We start from the raw sequence: 15,129 nt of genomic DNA, 5'->3' as shown, positions 1-15,129 counted from the left end.
TTGTGTTTTGAGCGTTAAGTCCCAATTTCTGAGACTCTTGAGAAGTTGTAGCAATTTCCAAGTATACCATAGCATTTTAGTCCTATGCTTCTGCAGCTCTAAACCAGGGGCAACAGAAGGGTCTGGGACTGTGCCATGTACAGAAGCTAAAGTGGGAACAGCAGGAAGAGATGTCCCTTCTATATCTGCCACCTCAAAGCCAAAGAAGTGAAGATAGTTGCTCCTGGATCCTGAAAAAGTAAGAAATATTAATGAAAAGAAAATAACACAGAACTCACCATCTCCTTTTTCAACATGTTTACTTACTTATGAGAAACCAGTTACACTGTAACTTTTATTACTCAATCAACTTTGAAAAATATTCATCAACATATTTCTAGGATTGAATTTTCCTCCCAAACTTTACCTTAAAACTCAAATCTTTAAGATGTTTGCCACTAGGGGAAAAAAAAAAAAGTTGTGAAATATGACATTTAAAAAGGTCTTCCAACCCACAAGGAAGTGTTCAAAATTTTTCTCCATAAATATCCTTCACATCACAGGAAATAAGAGGAAATAACATCACTGGAATGTTAACTGTGTTACAGTATTTCAAGTTGGTTACAATTCATTAAGAAAATTAACAAGTAAAATACACTTAAAAAAAAAAGACAGACATCTAAAACAGAGCAGTTTAAGAAAATGCTTCTGGAAATCTCAGTAAGAACACCTGCTATGTCCTGATACCTTTTTTTCCCTGCCTCTCTTAAAAAAGGGCATTTAAAGTTATGGAGTAGGTAACAGTTTAATCAGCCAGAAGGGAATACCACATCAACAGAGAAAAGGCCTGAACCATGTGGGTGCCATATCTAGCTTTGTCAACTGATTTATACTCTCCAGAAAAATACAGCATTGTTCCCCTTGATTAAAAACAAAATGCAACTCTTTAAAGTGACAAAAATATCATAGTGTAAAAACAAATTAATACAGATCAATGATTCCAGAACCAAAACAAATTTCACTGAAAGTACCAAAAGCTGTAACCACAAATTATTAAGGCAGATTTGACTTCAGTTACACTGATTTATAGCATTATAAATATTCTTCACCCTGCACACTTCTTTAAAAATCAAAACCTAGTGATTTTAAACAATCAACACCTATTGCACCAAAAGCTGAAATTAACAGATTCAATTTATAAAGTGCTGAAACCCTTCCAAATTTGTGCCATACTGTAGTTCTGTATTCATCGTGGTTTCTGTATCTTGAATACATTAAGAGTTCAGTGAGGCCACTTGACTGCAGGCTTTGAAGGAAAGGCTGTATGAGGTAGAATAAACTCCTTCAGGTTCTCTGCCACCCTAGGGACCACCGAGCTGTGCAAATGGCTCTGCCACAGGAAAGGGCTCCAAAGCTTTCTCTGAGTTCTTCCAGTTGTGAAAATTTTCTTTGTACCATTCAACTAGTATGAAGAGAATGCTAATGAGTCAAGTTGACCAGCAATAACAGGGAAATTCAAATATTCCACACATATCATAGGACTATCAACATGTTAGTAGTTCATTATGCAAAATTCTAACCTACAATATTTAAAGAAATCTAGTTTAGATTTTGTAAAGTCTTCATGCAAGACTTATTCTAGCATTAAAAAGTAACCAATTCTAATAGCTCATGCTTCTTTATTGTGATTAACCTTTTTTTTTTTTTAAATCAGGTAAATTCCCTACTTAAAGAACAGTCCGTTTATGGAAAATTAAAATGCTAAATTCATTCCCTTTAGCTTCTCATTAACAAAACTATATGTCCATTTTCCACCCCTTTCCCTCCTCCCATCACTTCTAAATCAGATAGTGTAGAAGCCATCAGTCCTACTTGTTTTCTTTATTCCTTCTTTCCAAGGCACTTTAGGTCTCCATCCTAAGCTGTGCATTTTCTCTGAATTCATGGGGTATCTCAGGTCATTGGTAGGTCTGATGAAGTACAAAATGCAGATGGAAAACATTTTGATTAGAGTACTTCATTAAGTAGAGATGCAGTACCTCACACTTGTCTTCAAACCAACATTACGTATGCTTCAATTCTGAAAGTTCCCATCAACATGAACAGATTATATTGCCTTCAAAAACTATGTGGCACTGAGTACAGCTTCAACACCACAATTCAGTTTGTACAGTAAACTTCTTGGAACTGAGTAGCATAAATATGAATTATTACCGTATTGGTACAAAAATGAATGCAAAACTCAAATCACTGCCAATGCAATTGTGCAAACCAGTGTATTTGAACGCTTTAGACTGTCACTATGCAAGCCAGTGTTTTCTAGTATCTGCATTTACATTTTTCATCCTGAAAGCCCACAATTTTTCACATACTTCAGATTTGAAATACACAGACTTCCAAAGCACTGTCATTAGAGTGCTTCAGTAGATACACAAAAATTAGTAATACTCAATATGTAGAATCCCAGGCTGCAAGATTCAACACAGAAAGTTTTCCTACATTTAAGCATGGCACAAATTTTCCCTTTCATAGTCTGGCAGTTAGGCAGTCTCGTCTAGCATTCCTGGCACTAGCATACTGAATCTCCATGTGCAGAGAGAAACCAACTACTTCTTAAAACATGCTAATCTCAAGCAGAAGCAGAACTAACTTTTCCATGGCAAGTAACCCCCATGACCCTTAAGTTGCTCCTTATAGAATTAAATAACTGCTAGTTAGGTATCTTACGAATCTTTTGCAAGACCTCAACATTCCTTGAAAAATGTATATCTATGGGGTTAGTTTTCTCAATCCCATTTATGTCTAAACATCAGCGGACAGGCCCCAATACACATGAAGAAACATCTCAATCTGAATTATGCTGAGACCTACTGAACACTTATATCATGTGAGCCAAAGGCAATTTGCTCAAAGTCCTGCAATACATCCAGATAGGATTCTGAAGAACACTTACTTTTAAAAACAAAAATTAGTATATTTAAAGAGACTTCAGTTGCCATGATAACAATCCAAATGTGAACAGAAAGTGAGAATTCTAAAGGACGTAATACTTAACTGCTATCAGCAGGTATGTCATTTCTAATCACTAGTGAGAGTGCAGTATCTACGGTAAGCAAAGACTCATTGTTGCTGCAGAAAAGAAATGGAGATAAAAGAACAGAGCCAAACCAAGCCTGAAATTAAGGATGGAAACACACAGCAAAAGCATATTTATAAAAGCTATCCATTTTTGCCACCACCCTAACTTTGGCACCTCAGAATTTTACATCTACTTTTGAGATAGCAGTTTCAGCTTGAGATGGGAATCTAACTACACTCTGTAGGTGCATATCTCTGCCTGTGGAGATTGAGTCTTATCTATAAAGCACATTTAAGTCTGAACTAGTCACATTATTGTCAAAATACTAAAGCTACATGAGAGATGATAGAATTCATCTCACTCAAGTGATGTTGAAGAGAAAGTACTTGTCGTGGTTTGAGCCCTGCCGGTAACTCGGAACCACACAGCCGCTCACTCACTCCCCCCCTTCTTCCTCCCCCTGCTCCCGGAGGGATGGGGAGGAGAATCGGAAGAATGTAACTCCCACGGGTTGAGATAAGCGCAGTCCCGCAACTAAGGTATAACACAAAACCACTACTGCTACCACCAATGATAATAATGATTCGTGAAATAACAAGGGGAGAGGACACAATTGCTCACCACCCGACGACCGATACCAAGCCCGACCCGAGCAGTGATCTGGGCCTTCCGGGTAACTCCCCCCCGTTTATATACTGGGCATGACGTGCTGTGGTATGGAATACCCTTTTGGCTAGTTTGGGTCAGGTGTCCTGTCTCTGCTTCCTCCCGGCTTCCCCTCCTCCCTGGCAAAGCATGAGACTGAGAAAGTCCTTGGTTGGAATAAACATTACTTAGCAACAACTGAAAACATCAGTGTTATCAGCGTTGTTCCCAGGCTGAAAGTTAAAAAACACAGCACTGCACCAGCTACTAAGAAGGAGAAAAATGACTGCTATAGCTGAACCCAGGACAGTACTGAATAAGTTATCTAAACTATTCTTAATAAAATATTTAGCTACCGTGTAAAACCAGTCCTCCCAAAGCACACTTCAGTAGTGAGAAGTCTGAATAAAGTTAAGACAGATAGATTAGCAATACACACTCTCCTACGTATGTATCCAGATATCTACTCTGACCTAAAGATCCAAACAATAAATGGAAATCCTGTTTTTCTATACAATGTTCTGTATAGATCACAGCTGTCAAATGCACTACCAAATAAAAGAGGGGAAAAAAAAAAAAAAAGAACAAAAATAGCAAGCAAAAACTGCTCTCGCTGCCTCTGAAGTTTTCCCACCTGCAGAGCAGAAACACTTCCACAAAATAATTATTTGGCAAGAGCCCCAGAAGTCTTCAGGATAAAGCTATTCTGCATGTTCTTCACTATTTCCTTACCTGTCTTTGACATAATCCATCCAGTGCTCCATTTCAGATTCTGAACTGGTCTTCTTTATCTGTCAAGAAGAGAAACAAAAGTCACCCCCACACATTTTGCACTATCTTCACGTAAGTTTTAAAATAGATCCTTTAGCAAGATTTAAGTCTGTTAAAAAATAATCCATACATACAAAACTGAAATGGTCTTTGTCTAAACAGAGTTTTTAAATTACTGAAATTATTAAAACCATCCAGAACAATTTCAGTGCTGCTTCTTTATCTAAGCATTGCCCAACCACTCATCAAATTGTTAGATTTTAATAGTGCCACATTCTCAGATCAAAACTGAAGCAGCCAGCATGAAAAACCCCTACCAATTGGTATTTAACCATTAATGTCTCAGATGAGATAACTGATGCAGCAGTGTAACGCATGATAGCTTGTACTGAAAACTTACATAGTACAGGTGCCACAGAAAGGGTAGCACATTGTTCTGCTACAATTACCTTCTAAGGACCACCACAAGCCTAATTTCTCTCAGAGCTACAAAAGGTTTATAGTAGAATTGTTTATATGTGCAGTGACTGGTAAAGGAAAGCATCATAACTGTTTACTCACTAAATGGATTAATTCCTTAGCAAGCTGGGCAATGGACATCTCAAAGTTTGTTCCAATGTTATAAATTTCACCTGGCTTCCCCTCCTTCAGGACAGTGAGGAATGCTTCTACCACATCAGCTGCATAAAGAAAATTCCTTCTTTGAAGTCCAGAACCATGGATACAGCTTAAAACCAGGAAAAGACAAGAAATTTTTGTTAATCCTTAAACAGAAGTATTCAATTTATTAATAGTTTGCATTTTAAGCAGTTTTGCTCTTAGCTGTTACCTGAAGATACCTTAAGCAGCCGACATGCAAGCAATCCTTTAGGTTAAGGAAACGGTATTATCAAAATAAGCAATTCGTAACTCAGTTATGAAACATAAGTATGTGGTACAGTTTGTAAAATAACTGTAATTACAGTTTTACAGGACAAATGCCACAAGCAAAAAAAGCAAATTACATACCATTTTCTGTTCTGCTGCAACAAAGATATAAACTTTGGAATAACCTAAGGAATTGAACAGGAGAGGTGAGGGAAAAAAGAAAAAAAATAAAATCGCTATTTTAGAAGCTGTTATTCTACAAAGAACATTGTGCTTCACCAGTAAGTATCATGAAGTATCTTAATAAGACCCTTTAAATACTTCTAAGTTTTCTTAAGTCTAATCAAAAAAGTGCATCAAGCCTAGGAAGTGCAAGGATTTTGTGGGGTTTTTTTTAACAGTATGTGCCTGTATGGTGTTGTAAAGCTTATCTTTCTGGTCAACCATTACAAATCAATAGTTACAAATGTAACATTTTTATGAAATAAAATGGTTCAATTACTTTTCACACACAGACCTGCACTAGAGTCTCACTACGGGTAACTATTAGAAACTGTTTAGAACATGATTTAAACATCCAGCAAATTGCAGTAAGTCTATAGTCAAAAAGTTAGTCATTAAAATAGTTAAATTTGGAAGAGAACCTATAGAGAATTTCAAGTAAGCAGATTAAGCAACAGCCACTAGCCTGAGCATAAAGATTTACAGTATTATGTTCAGCTACAAGTTTAGATCCATTCATAACGTCCCAGAACAGTTGGTCCTGCTATTGAAGTTTTTAAACTGAAGCCATTAGAAAGCTATTCCAATTATTTTAATTTTGTTAACTTACCACTCTAAACATAGGAGCTGACATACTCAGTAAAACTAAAGGTCCATCTAGCCTAGTACTGTGTTCTTAGCAGCAACTAGAAGTGGATATTTGAGGAAGAAATTATATAAGCCAAAAGCAAGTAAAAAGTGATGCATCCCCTGAATATACTTCTAACACCATGCAACCTGTAAACAGACATTGCCCAAGCCACACAGGAGTGAAAAACATTCTTAAGACCATTGCTTACCCACCTGCAATAACATAGGGAAAAATAAATTTGCTAACAAAAAAAAAAAAAAAAAACCCCACAATAAAACAACAACAAAAAAAAACCCCACCAAAAAACCCCACAAAACCAAAACAAACCCAACCCAACACACAAAAAGCATTTCAAATTTTAAGAAATACTTCACTAGAACTGCAAAATGCAGCTACATTTCACACAAGCCCTGAACTCCAAAGAGTACACAGGATTATCATTCTGTCAGTGCACTTCCATTCACTAGCATAGCAGATCTTGGTATTGCCTAAAAAAGCAACTCCCTCTCACCAGTAACCATTTTAAATAGCTACACTGCAAGGTACATGCAAAGAACAAGTCGCTTTGCAAAGCTGCTCACCTCATAGCTGATTGCCATAGCTTCATCTTACCAATTTTCCGTACAGGCTGGAACATCGCTATGTCAGACATACTGCTCTCAATTTATTTTGAAGTTATTTACCTTAGTTATTAAACATTCTCAGTTACAGCACACGTGTGTTGTAAATATTATGTCTAATGATTACATTATTACACATAATGTAATTTGTAGGGGAACCCTGTCAGACATAGGGTAGTTAAATATCCTTTGAAAAATAGCAAAGTTACAAAACAAAGTCATTGTAGTAAAATTCATATCAATAACTAGAATCTCTGATGCTTTACTGACAACCAAAAAACCACGTATTCATTGTGTTGATAGTAAGACACATCAGTGTGAGACCAAAATACATAATCACAGCTAAGTGTGGACATATATACTTGCAAGACAGTGCTTTTTTCAAAAATCCATTCATTCTTATGAGAAAAAAATAGCAATACTGTAACCCTGAATTACAGTATACTGCAGCTCAGAGAAAAGCATAGATTTAACTTACTTTTTCTGGATACTGGTGTGGCCCGTAGACATTACTGCTCCGTGTGATAACAACTGGGAACTGAAGAGCATGAAACATGAATGTGATTACATAAGAAAATATACACCAGTAAAAAACTGTAGGCTTCTTGCTGATCAATCATAAACTGACACACCCACAGTGCTTCTGCACTGTTTTTTAAATTGCTAATGTTCTTTGTCGACCATTTTATCCAGAAGCATTTTGAGACATCAGAGTTCAGATTTGCAAAAATATAAAAATACTTGACCTCTCCCCACTGTCTGGCAACATATCTCCACCAGTAAGTGATGGCCATCCTCTAACACATCCAAACAAGATGATCAGCAATCAGGAAAGAGGTGGCATTGTGTGGACTAGTACTGCTTTTTCTTTTATACTCTTATATACATAATACAGACAATTAAGTATAGGTTTCAAAGTTTTTGAAGGTTACATCAACTTACTTGGTACCTTTCCCAGTAAGACTGAACAAAACATTCTGCAGCTGCTTTAGAGGAGGCATAGGGATTTGTTGGACGTTTGGGTGAGGATTCATCAAATTCCTAAAATGAAAAGGAAAATTTGCATTACTTCATGTCTTTCACCCAGATAAGTCTTAAAGTTACAAAAGCTGCAGTTGCAATGGAAATAAAAATCCCTAAATAGCCAAGCACACCAGTCTGAGAAAGTCATCCTTCCACTTACAGCAAAAGACCAATAACAAAAGATAGTCTATTTATCAAATACAGGAGGCGGCCAGAATACTAGCAGTAATGTTCTTATACTTATAGCAGAGTACCTCACAGTAGCAGGTCCTCCAACCTTTATCTTGTAAAACAATCACTTGCCACAGGCAGGTTGAATCCTCTTCAGGCTCATATTGCTTCAGAGTGCAGTTGCACTAGCACTACCTAACTGACCTTTCAGTCCTAAATAAGAGGGGTCCATTCTCCCTTTTCTATAAACTTTATTTCTACAAGAAAAATAGAATTGCAACCCAAAGCCCTCCAAAGCAAGGCGTTAATAATTCTGACCCATTCCACAACAAGTAGCTTAATGGCTGTCCTGCCACTTCTATCGACTTCTCATTTGGGTTGGGGGTGAAAGGAGGGACAGGGACAAAGAAACAAACTAAACCCAGATACAATAATGAACCAAAGGAAGGATGGATTCTACACTGTCCAAAGTTCGATTCATAACAATTGCCTTAACATGTGATTAAAAGACTCATTTCAGAGGCAAAAGTCAGATAAGAACAGTGAATTGACCCCGATTTATTTTTTGACTTTCCTCCTCTGCTAAAAAACTCTTCAAGAAATTCTACTATGACTCACAAAGAGAACAAAAACCAGAATAAACGGAAGCACTCTTTTCAAGGCCCAGGGGCAGAAAAATTTCACTTGAAGTTCTCAGCCAAATCACTGGTTTACATGCAGGAAAACAACAGCCATGAGTATCATAAATGTCTATAGATGGAAGTTGTGCTGTAGGGATTGATAAAGACACTTCAACAGTAAGAAAGTGCACAGAGCTTTTCTTAAATACATTAACATTTTCACAGACTATGGCACGAGACTCCTTGGCTGTTACTTATGCCTTTAGAAAGACAAGTATGCATAATTGCCTCTACTGAGCTAAACTGTATTTCCTGAATTAAGGTCAGGCATAAATTGTCAAGTATCAAAAAGATGTCCATAGAACAACAAGAAACATCTGCATATCTCTTCCAGTAATACAGGAACTGTTTCCTGTTCAAATTGTCAGTACCTACAGTTCTGTTAGTATTTTGGCCAGCGTACAAAACCATGCCTGTCAAGTTCACAGTCTAGGCAGAGCTGGAAAAAAATGAATTTAAAAGAAAAACCAAAACCAAAAGATACTGTGCACGTGCTTGAAGTCTCATGACCTCAAGGCAAAATTTGAGCAATACATTCCTTTGATAGTATCTCTGAGGAGTAGTCACATGTCATTAATGACCCCAAATTCACTGCTTTAGGTAATACGCATTCAGTATAAAACATGCTACAAAAGAATTCAGGACAGTTTTGATACTTCGCTTTCTAAAAACAACCAATGCTTGTTTACAAGTTTCAGTGTTGCCAGAAATGGCTCAAAAGTCATACAGTGACGGAGGCCAAGGAAAGTTAACACTACTTTGTTTTCACTATTGAAAGCAAGTAGAGCTAGAAACACCCTCACACACTTTCAAACTCACCTCGTCAGTGCTACCTCCATATACTTCATCTGTACTAACATAGACAAACTTCTCCACATTGGCTTCATGTGCAGCAGCAACCAGCACATTAGTGCCATAAACATTCACATAGGTGAATTCCAGGGCATGCCAAAATGAAAGATCTACATTCAAAAAAAAAAAAATCAGACAATTCTGATTAAACTTAGGCAAGATATGGCTTCTATTGAACCATAACATTAGAGGTTGCAATGTAGACTGGGACTTTATCACTAGTGCTTTGATTGTTAGATAGCAAGGTCATTATTAAATAAAGATACTCTCTACACTTAAAGACAAAATCCTTGCTCTCAACAAAAGGCTGGAATCGGGAGCAAAAGCTTGACTGTGGACAGTTCCATTTGAAATAGCATTATCTAACTTTAAGTGGCAACATAACTACTTCCCCTCTCCACTAGCAAGGGCAGAGATCAGTAAGAAAAGTATCATTCAAAGACACCACAAGATGCAGTTATACCTATTACTGGTAATTAACTAACAGCTCTTTTAATCCTTAGAATTGTCCCACTGTCCCATATCAAAGTCATTGATATGATTTTGTGCATATCAATCTGACAATTTTCAGAAGCATTTTCCTGGAGAATTTTTCAAGGATTTCTGCTCATGGTGAAAGGCACTTTTAAGCGCAATTCATGTTCTCTTTTTAGAATCCAGGCAGGACTCTGAAGGGAGCTATGCCTAATCCTTCATCTTCCATGCTGTTTCTCCTGCAAGGTTGGAACCAATCAAGTAAAAACAACACTACATACAACAAACTCTTTTCCCATTGTCTTTATGACTATGCTATCAGTTACGTGTGTGTTTAGATGGAATTTAAAATGTAATGCAAAAAAAGGGTACTACCATTTATGTACAATGAAATTAGACAACAGTCAGATGAAGCACTTTTTAAATCAAGGCTGTGAACCCCTTGAAGTTAAAAAGGCCACCAGACATTGAATCATGTAGTCTGCCTCTACAAACTGTGTCCTTGTTTTATTTGAAAGGAAAAGAAAAAGATATCAGTATGCATTTCAAACAAACATACTTATGGAAAAGAATACCAAAACATGCAACAATGCTCACCTACATGTGTTTGAGCTGCAAAATGAAGGACTATATCTATTTTCTCAGTTTTGAAGAGCTGTTTTATAAAGTCAGGTTCACAAATATCTCCCTAAACAGGAAAAAAAACCCAAACAAATTACTTTTGATAGAAAATAGTAAGCTCTCATTTGTATCAAGCACTACATAACACACCGTTACAAAGGAAGCACAGGTTACTACCAACTGAGTTTTGGGTAATTTATCTCACGTCTTAGATAAATTTGACACATTTTGAGCAACAGCCTCAATAAAACTTATTTCATGATTTTTATTACTATTAAACATTAGAAACAGCATCACCTCCAAAACATACACAATGTAAGTATAGTGTGTAGCTTGAATGCTGAGGTTGAAATGACTAGTTCCCTCAGCAAGTAAGAATACGGCTAACGGACAGTGACATCTAGTGGCATTATAAGAGGTGAACTGGATTTCTACTTTAATCAAAATAGATGGTTGGATGTCTTGCAAGGATTTTGCATTTTGTTCTGGTAATTTTTTTTTTCTTTTAAATAGATATAGTTAGAAAAGAGTCAAGCACCAGCACACAAACCATTCTTTAGTTTGACGCAGAAGAAACAGCAGCTCTTAAAGGTAAATGCAAGCTAGGAAAAAGTTACTTGTATTTATCTGTTGACTCAACTTAAACAAGCGAGTACCTGAGAGAAGATGTGGGGAGGAAGACTTTTGTATTTTCAATAACAAGGCAATTAACAGTTCAAATGCACATATGTTTTAAGAAGCTCTTGAGCAACAATTCTGAACAACAGCCTCAGACGTCAGACATGGGAGGAAGACAAACTGTTTTTCCTTTTTCTCATCCCTGAACAGATTTGAAACACTCTAGTAAATACATTTCAGGCTCATACATTATTTTGACTTTTTTTTTTTTTTTAAATGAAATTCAAACTCTCTACACGTGCGCTGAGCAGCCACAGAAACTGTGATAAAACTGAATCTTTCATACAGTCCCTTAAGCAAGTTTTCTAAGCTTTTACTTCTCTATCTTCCAAAACAGGCCTCTTTTCTACAGCACCACTACAGCATTTATCCTTCCTGCTCTCTCCTAAAGCCAGTAATAGTGTTACAGTTTAACTGTAGGGCTTGCCCATCAGAGATTGTTTTTCCAGTCCATTTTTTCCTATCAGTGAAAACTGTTTGGCTGCATGGCTGCATAACAGCGGCATATTAAGCTCTGACCAACCACTGCTAAAAAAGAAAACAGTTTAAATTATACTATTATAATTATACTGATGTAAGTTTTGTGAGAACATATTCCTACCCTAGTTCAGAAGCAGCATAGCTACATGATTCCTTGTTGCTACTCCGCGCTTCACACAGGGATCTGTTTATAGGGTGCCTTCCAGAAGTCCACGCTATCTCCAGCAATTAAATGTTAATATATACCCAGGTAACAAGGCTTTTCTAAAGCATTCATACATTTGATATCACATAGGGGAAACCATCAAAAACATTAGGAAAAATAACGAGAAAGCCAGTTTGGGCATGCTGAAACTACATTTGCTTAGCAGACATCACCTTTCTTCTCATTAAACTTTTATCTCAACAGCTTAGAGATAAATAAAGAGGTGCTTCACAAAGATGGAAACAACCCCGGGAGTCACCAAACAGGTGAGGACAAGTTCAATTCCCTATCCTGCCTGAATCTAAGAGATACATTTAACTTACATTTACTAGCTCTAACAAAGCTGCCACCAAGTTGCTATTTCAGAAAATTAAATGATATACATTTCTCCCATGTCCTGTAACCTCCGGCAGCCCAGCTAGACAGAGACACCAGCATCAGTGCTGACCTTCATAGAGGGGAAGAACCTCAATATACAAACCCAGCAGTCAGAACACTTATCCGAACAATAAATCAAAATCTATCCCATGTCTGAAGATAAAACTGTGGAAACAGTAAACTAATTTAATTGGCAAAATTTTTAAAAGAGAAGGCATACCCTGAATGGTCCCATGAGACCCTGTTCCAGAACAATTACGAACTACACAGCATCTACAGCAGCAAAAGTATGCAGCCTGACGTCTGATATTAGCAGAACAAGAGTGTGTTGCACATCATGGAATATGACAAGTGGCAGTGTTTGAAAGTGCAAAATCTAAGATACCGTCAGAGAGGCATGGAGGAGATTAATATGAGTCCATCTTTTCCATATCACCCATCAAAACTAAAACAATCATCCCTATAATCACTCATATCCATCACCAGGCTTTTACCAATTCTGTACGTTTATTTCACAATAAAAATACATCAACTTTCAAAAGACTACTTCATGTAAGAGATAGAATTAGTAGAAGTAATTTCAACTTGACCGTAAATGAAAACAGTGGCTTCTAGTTTGGGGAGACCTGGAGACCACATTACCTTGACACAAAGGCATAAAAATCAGTACAAAGTCAAATTTCCTGGAAAGGAAGCCTTTATCACCTGGATAAACTTGTAGTTTTCCTTCTCAGAGACAGTTTCCAGGTTCTTCAAGCTTGCACAGTAGTTGAGCTAAAGAGAAATACGCACACAATATCGTTAAGTGAGCCTCGTGAAAGTAAACAGGCTAACTCAAATCCCACCTAATCACTAGAAAGTTCGAGAACAAAATTTACAATAGAAAAAGCTATTTTGCAAGCAGACATGATGAAGCTTTATAAACACAAAACTCTGAAATCTATCTTAACTGCAAAAAAATTTTAAACTGAAGTTTAGAACTTTAAAAGTGTCTTTTTTTAAAAATAATTCTTTGTGGTGAGCACATGAACAGCAGTTGATTTTTTTTAATAGGAAAAAATGGACAGTCAAACAAACATAATAAAGAACAATAACCCACATAAATTCCAACATGCTACAGATTGCATTAAAAAGTAATTTAAAACAGTTTTCCATATCAAGAAAAAAAAAACAAGCTATTACCTTATCTAGATTTATAATCAGATAGTTCGGGTAGTTTTTCACAAGAGAGACAACTACATGCGAAGCACTGTGGAATAGAAGAAAAACATTTTACAATTACACAGTTAGCATTTATGTAAGAAAGATACTAAATTATAAGTTTAACAATATCAAAGGGCTTTGAGGGGTTAGAGGGGGCTGTACTCAAGACAAGCAACAGGAATTCACAGATATATTTTAAGATACATCAACATTATTCTATTGATAATGCCCACCACTGCATACTGTTAAACTAAAAAACAGGTTAAAAGTCCATGCTATAACAAAACAAAGCAGCACTGCTCACAGCCACCCACTCCCCCACTCTACCAGTCCCTCAATAAAAAAAAAAAAAAAACCTACAAAAAAAATTCCAACCAGGCTGTTCTACGCTGCATTCAATTGCCATTCTAAAATACCTTCACACGCTTAAATTTATACATTAGGAATTAGGGAGAACTAAACAGTCAAATTTCCTAACCCACAATACTGACTCTCAACACTCAATCCTCTGTCACTGCTGCTAGGTGTAAGAAGCAATGATCTCCTGGCTGCTAGACAGCATTTTTCTTTCGTACAGTCGCGTATACAAGAAGCTCGCCCTGAGCATTCAGGTTTAGCAGGGCTTATTCACACCATCTCCAGCCTCCCAAGCAGGGGGATACACACAGAGATCTAGTCCTCTCAGGCTCTGAGCACGCTGACGGGCTCGAGCTTAATACGGACTGGAGCTTTCTCTTCCTCGAGCAGAACCCACAGCACTAGAAAACTGGGGTTAAACATAGGAGCTGACTCAAAGCCCTGCCACCCACCACGGCTGAGGCCGAGCACCGACTCCCACCGTCACCGGGCGGAGGACACCCCCAGTACTTGACAACCGATCTACGACACAAGCGAGGCAGCCTCTCAGGCGAAACCGGCAGCGCAGAAGCGGATGCGCTCACCGCAGCCTGAGCCTGAGCGAACGCGAGCCGAGCCAGCGGCGCCGCAGCACCGGCCCGGGACAGGCCCAAGGGAGGCAGCACCGCGGGAACCCTCCCGCCCCGTCCCGGCCCGGTCCCAGCCGAGCCCTGAGCACGAGGGCCGGCAGCCCGGCGCGAGGCGGCGCGCAGGGCACCGCGGCTGCCACGCACATGAACCCCGCACCGCCCGTCACCAGCAGCCGCTTCTCGAACACCGCCGGCTCCGACATCGTCCGCGCTTTACGGCGGCAGCCCTCATCCCCGCCGCACACACACCGCCTTGCGGCACGACTGCGCATGCGCCGAAGGGGTCCGAAGCCGCCGTTCTCCTGGGGGTTTCACAGGCAGGGCTGCATATAAAAACGCTTTGCTCCCTCCCCGCGCGTCCAGACACCGGAGCTCGCCGCCTCTGAAGCGAGCGGCAGCGGCGCGAAGAGACCGAAGCCTTGCTTCTGCCTTTAACGGCGACCGTCGCATTTTACGACGTTGGGTCTCAACTTACGGCCGAGCCCAGCAACGGGCACGTCGTAGTCGGGGAGGGGCCTAAAGTGGGCGCGCTCGCTCGCGCGCGGCTCCTATTGGCTCTCGTTC

The 15,129-nt window shown here is 38.6% G+C and overlaps 1 protein-coding gene across 2 annotated transcripts; it reads right to left on the bottom strand.

The window, feature by feature from the left end:
* Positions 1 to 280: 280 nt before the first annotated feature.
* Positions 281 to 14,852, bottom strand: TGDS (TDP-glucose 4,6-dehydratase). Of its 2 annotated transcripts, XM_030477056.1 has the most exons (12): positions 14,710 to 14,852; positions 13,559 to 13,625; positions 13,082 to 13,150; positions 10,612 to 10,702; positions 9,508 to 9,650; positions 7,757 to 7,855; positions 7,293 to 7,352; positions 5,483 to 5,526; positions 5,036 to 5,201; positions 4,436 to 4,494; positions 1,852 to 1,949; positions 281 to 1,441 (listed from the first exon to the last, which is right to left on the bottom strand). In XM_030477056.1, the coding sequence occupies exons 1-12, from the start codon at positions 14,835 to 14,837 to the stop codon at positions 1,341 to 1,343; spliced, it is 1,125 nt and encodes a 374-aa protein (XP_030332916.1). In that variant the 5' UTR covers positions 14,838 to 14,852; the 3' UTR covers positions 281 to 1,340. The 2 variants fall into 2 exon arrangements, with proteins under 2 accessions (XP_030332916.1, XP_030332917.1); XM_030477057.1 differs by lacking the exon at positions 5,483 to 5,526 and having other exon boundaries at positions 7,764 to 7,855.
* Positions 14,853 to 15,129: the final 277 nt, after the last annotated feature.

Source organism: Strigops habroptila, chromosome 2 (assembly GCF_004027225.2).
Source record: "Strigops habroptila isolate Jane chromosome 2, bStrHab1.2.pri, whole genome shotgun sequence".
NCBI classification, from domain to species: domain Eukaryota; kingdom Metazoa; phylum Chordata; class Aves; order Psittaciformes; family Psittacidae; genus Strigops; species Strigops habroptila.
The sequence above is the reverse complement of the archived record's forward strand: the minus strand, read 5'-3'. Positions and strand labels throughout refer to the sequence as shown.

Coding starts and splice junctions, on each gene's coding strand:
- TGDS (XM_030477056.1), bottom strand. CDS start 14,837: ATGCGCAGTCGTGCCGCAAGGCGGTGTGTGTGCGGCGGGGATGAGGGC. Junction 5,527..7,292: donor CACACCAGTATCCAGAAAAA/GTAAGTTAAATC, acceptor TCAATTCCTTAG/GTTATTCCAAAGTTTATATC. Junction 5,202..5,482: donor TTGCAGCAGAACAGAAAATG/GTATGTAATTTG, acceptor CCTGGTTTTAAG/CTGTATCCATGGTTCTGGAC.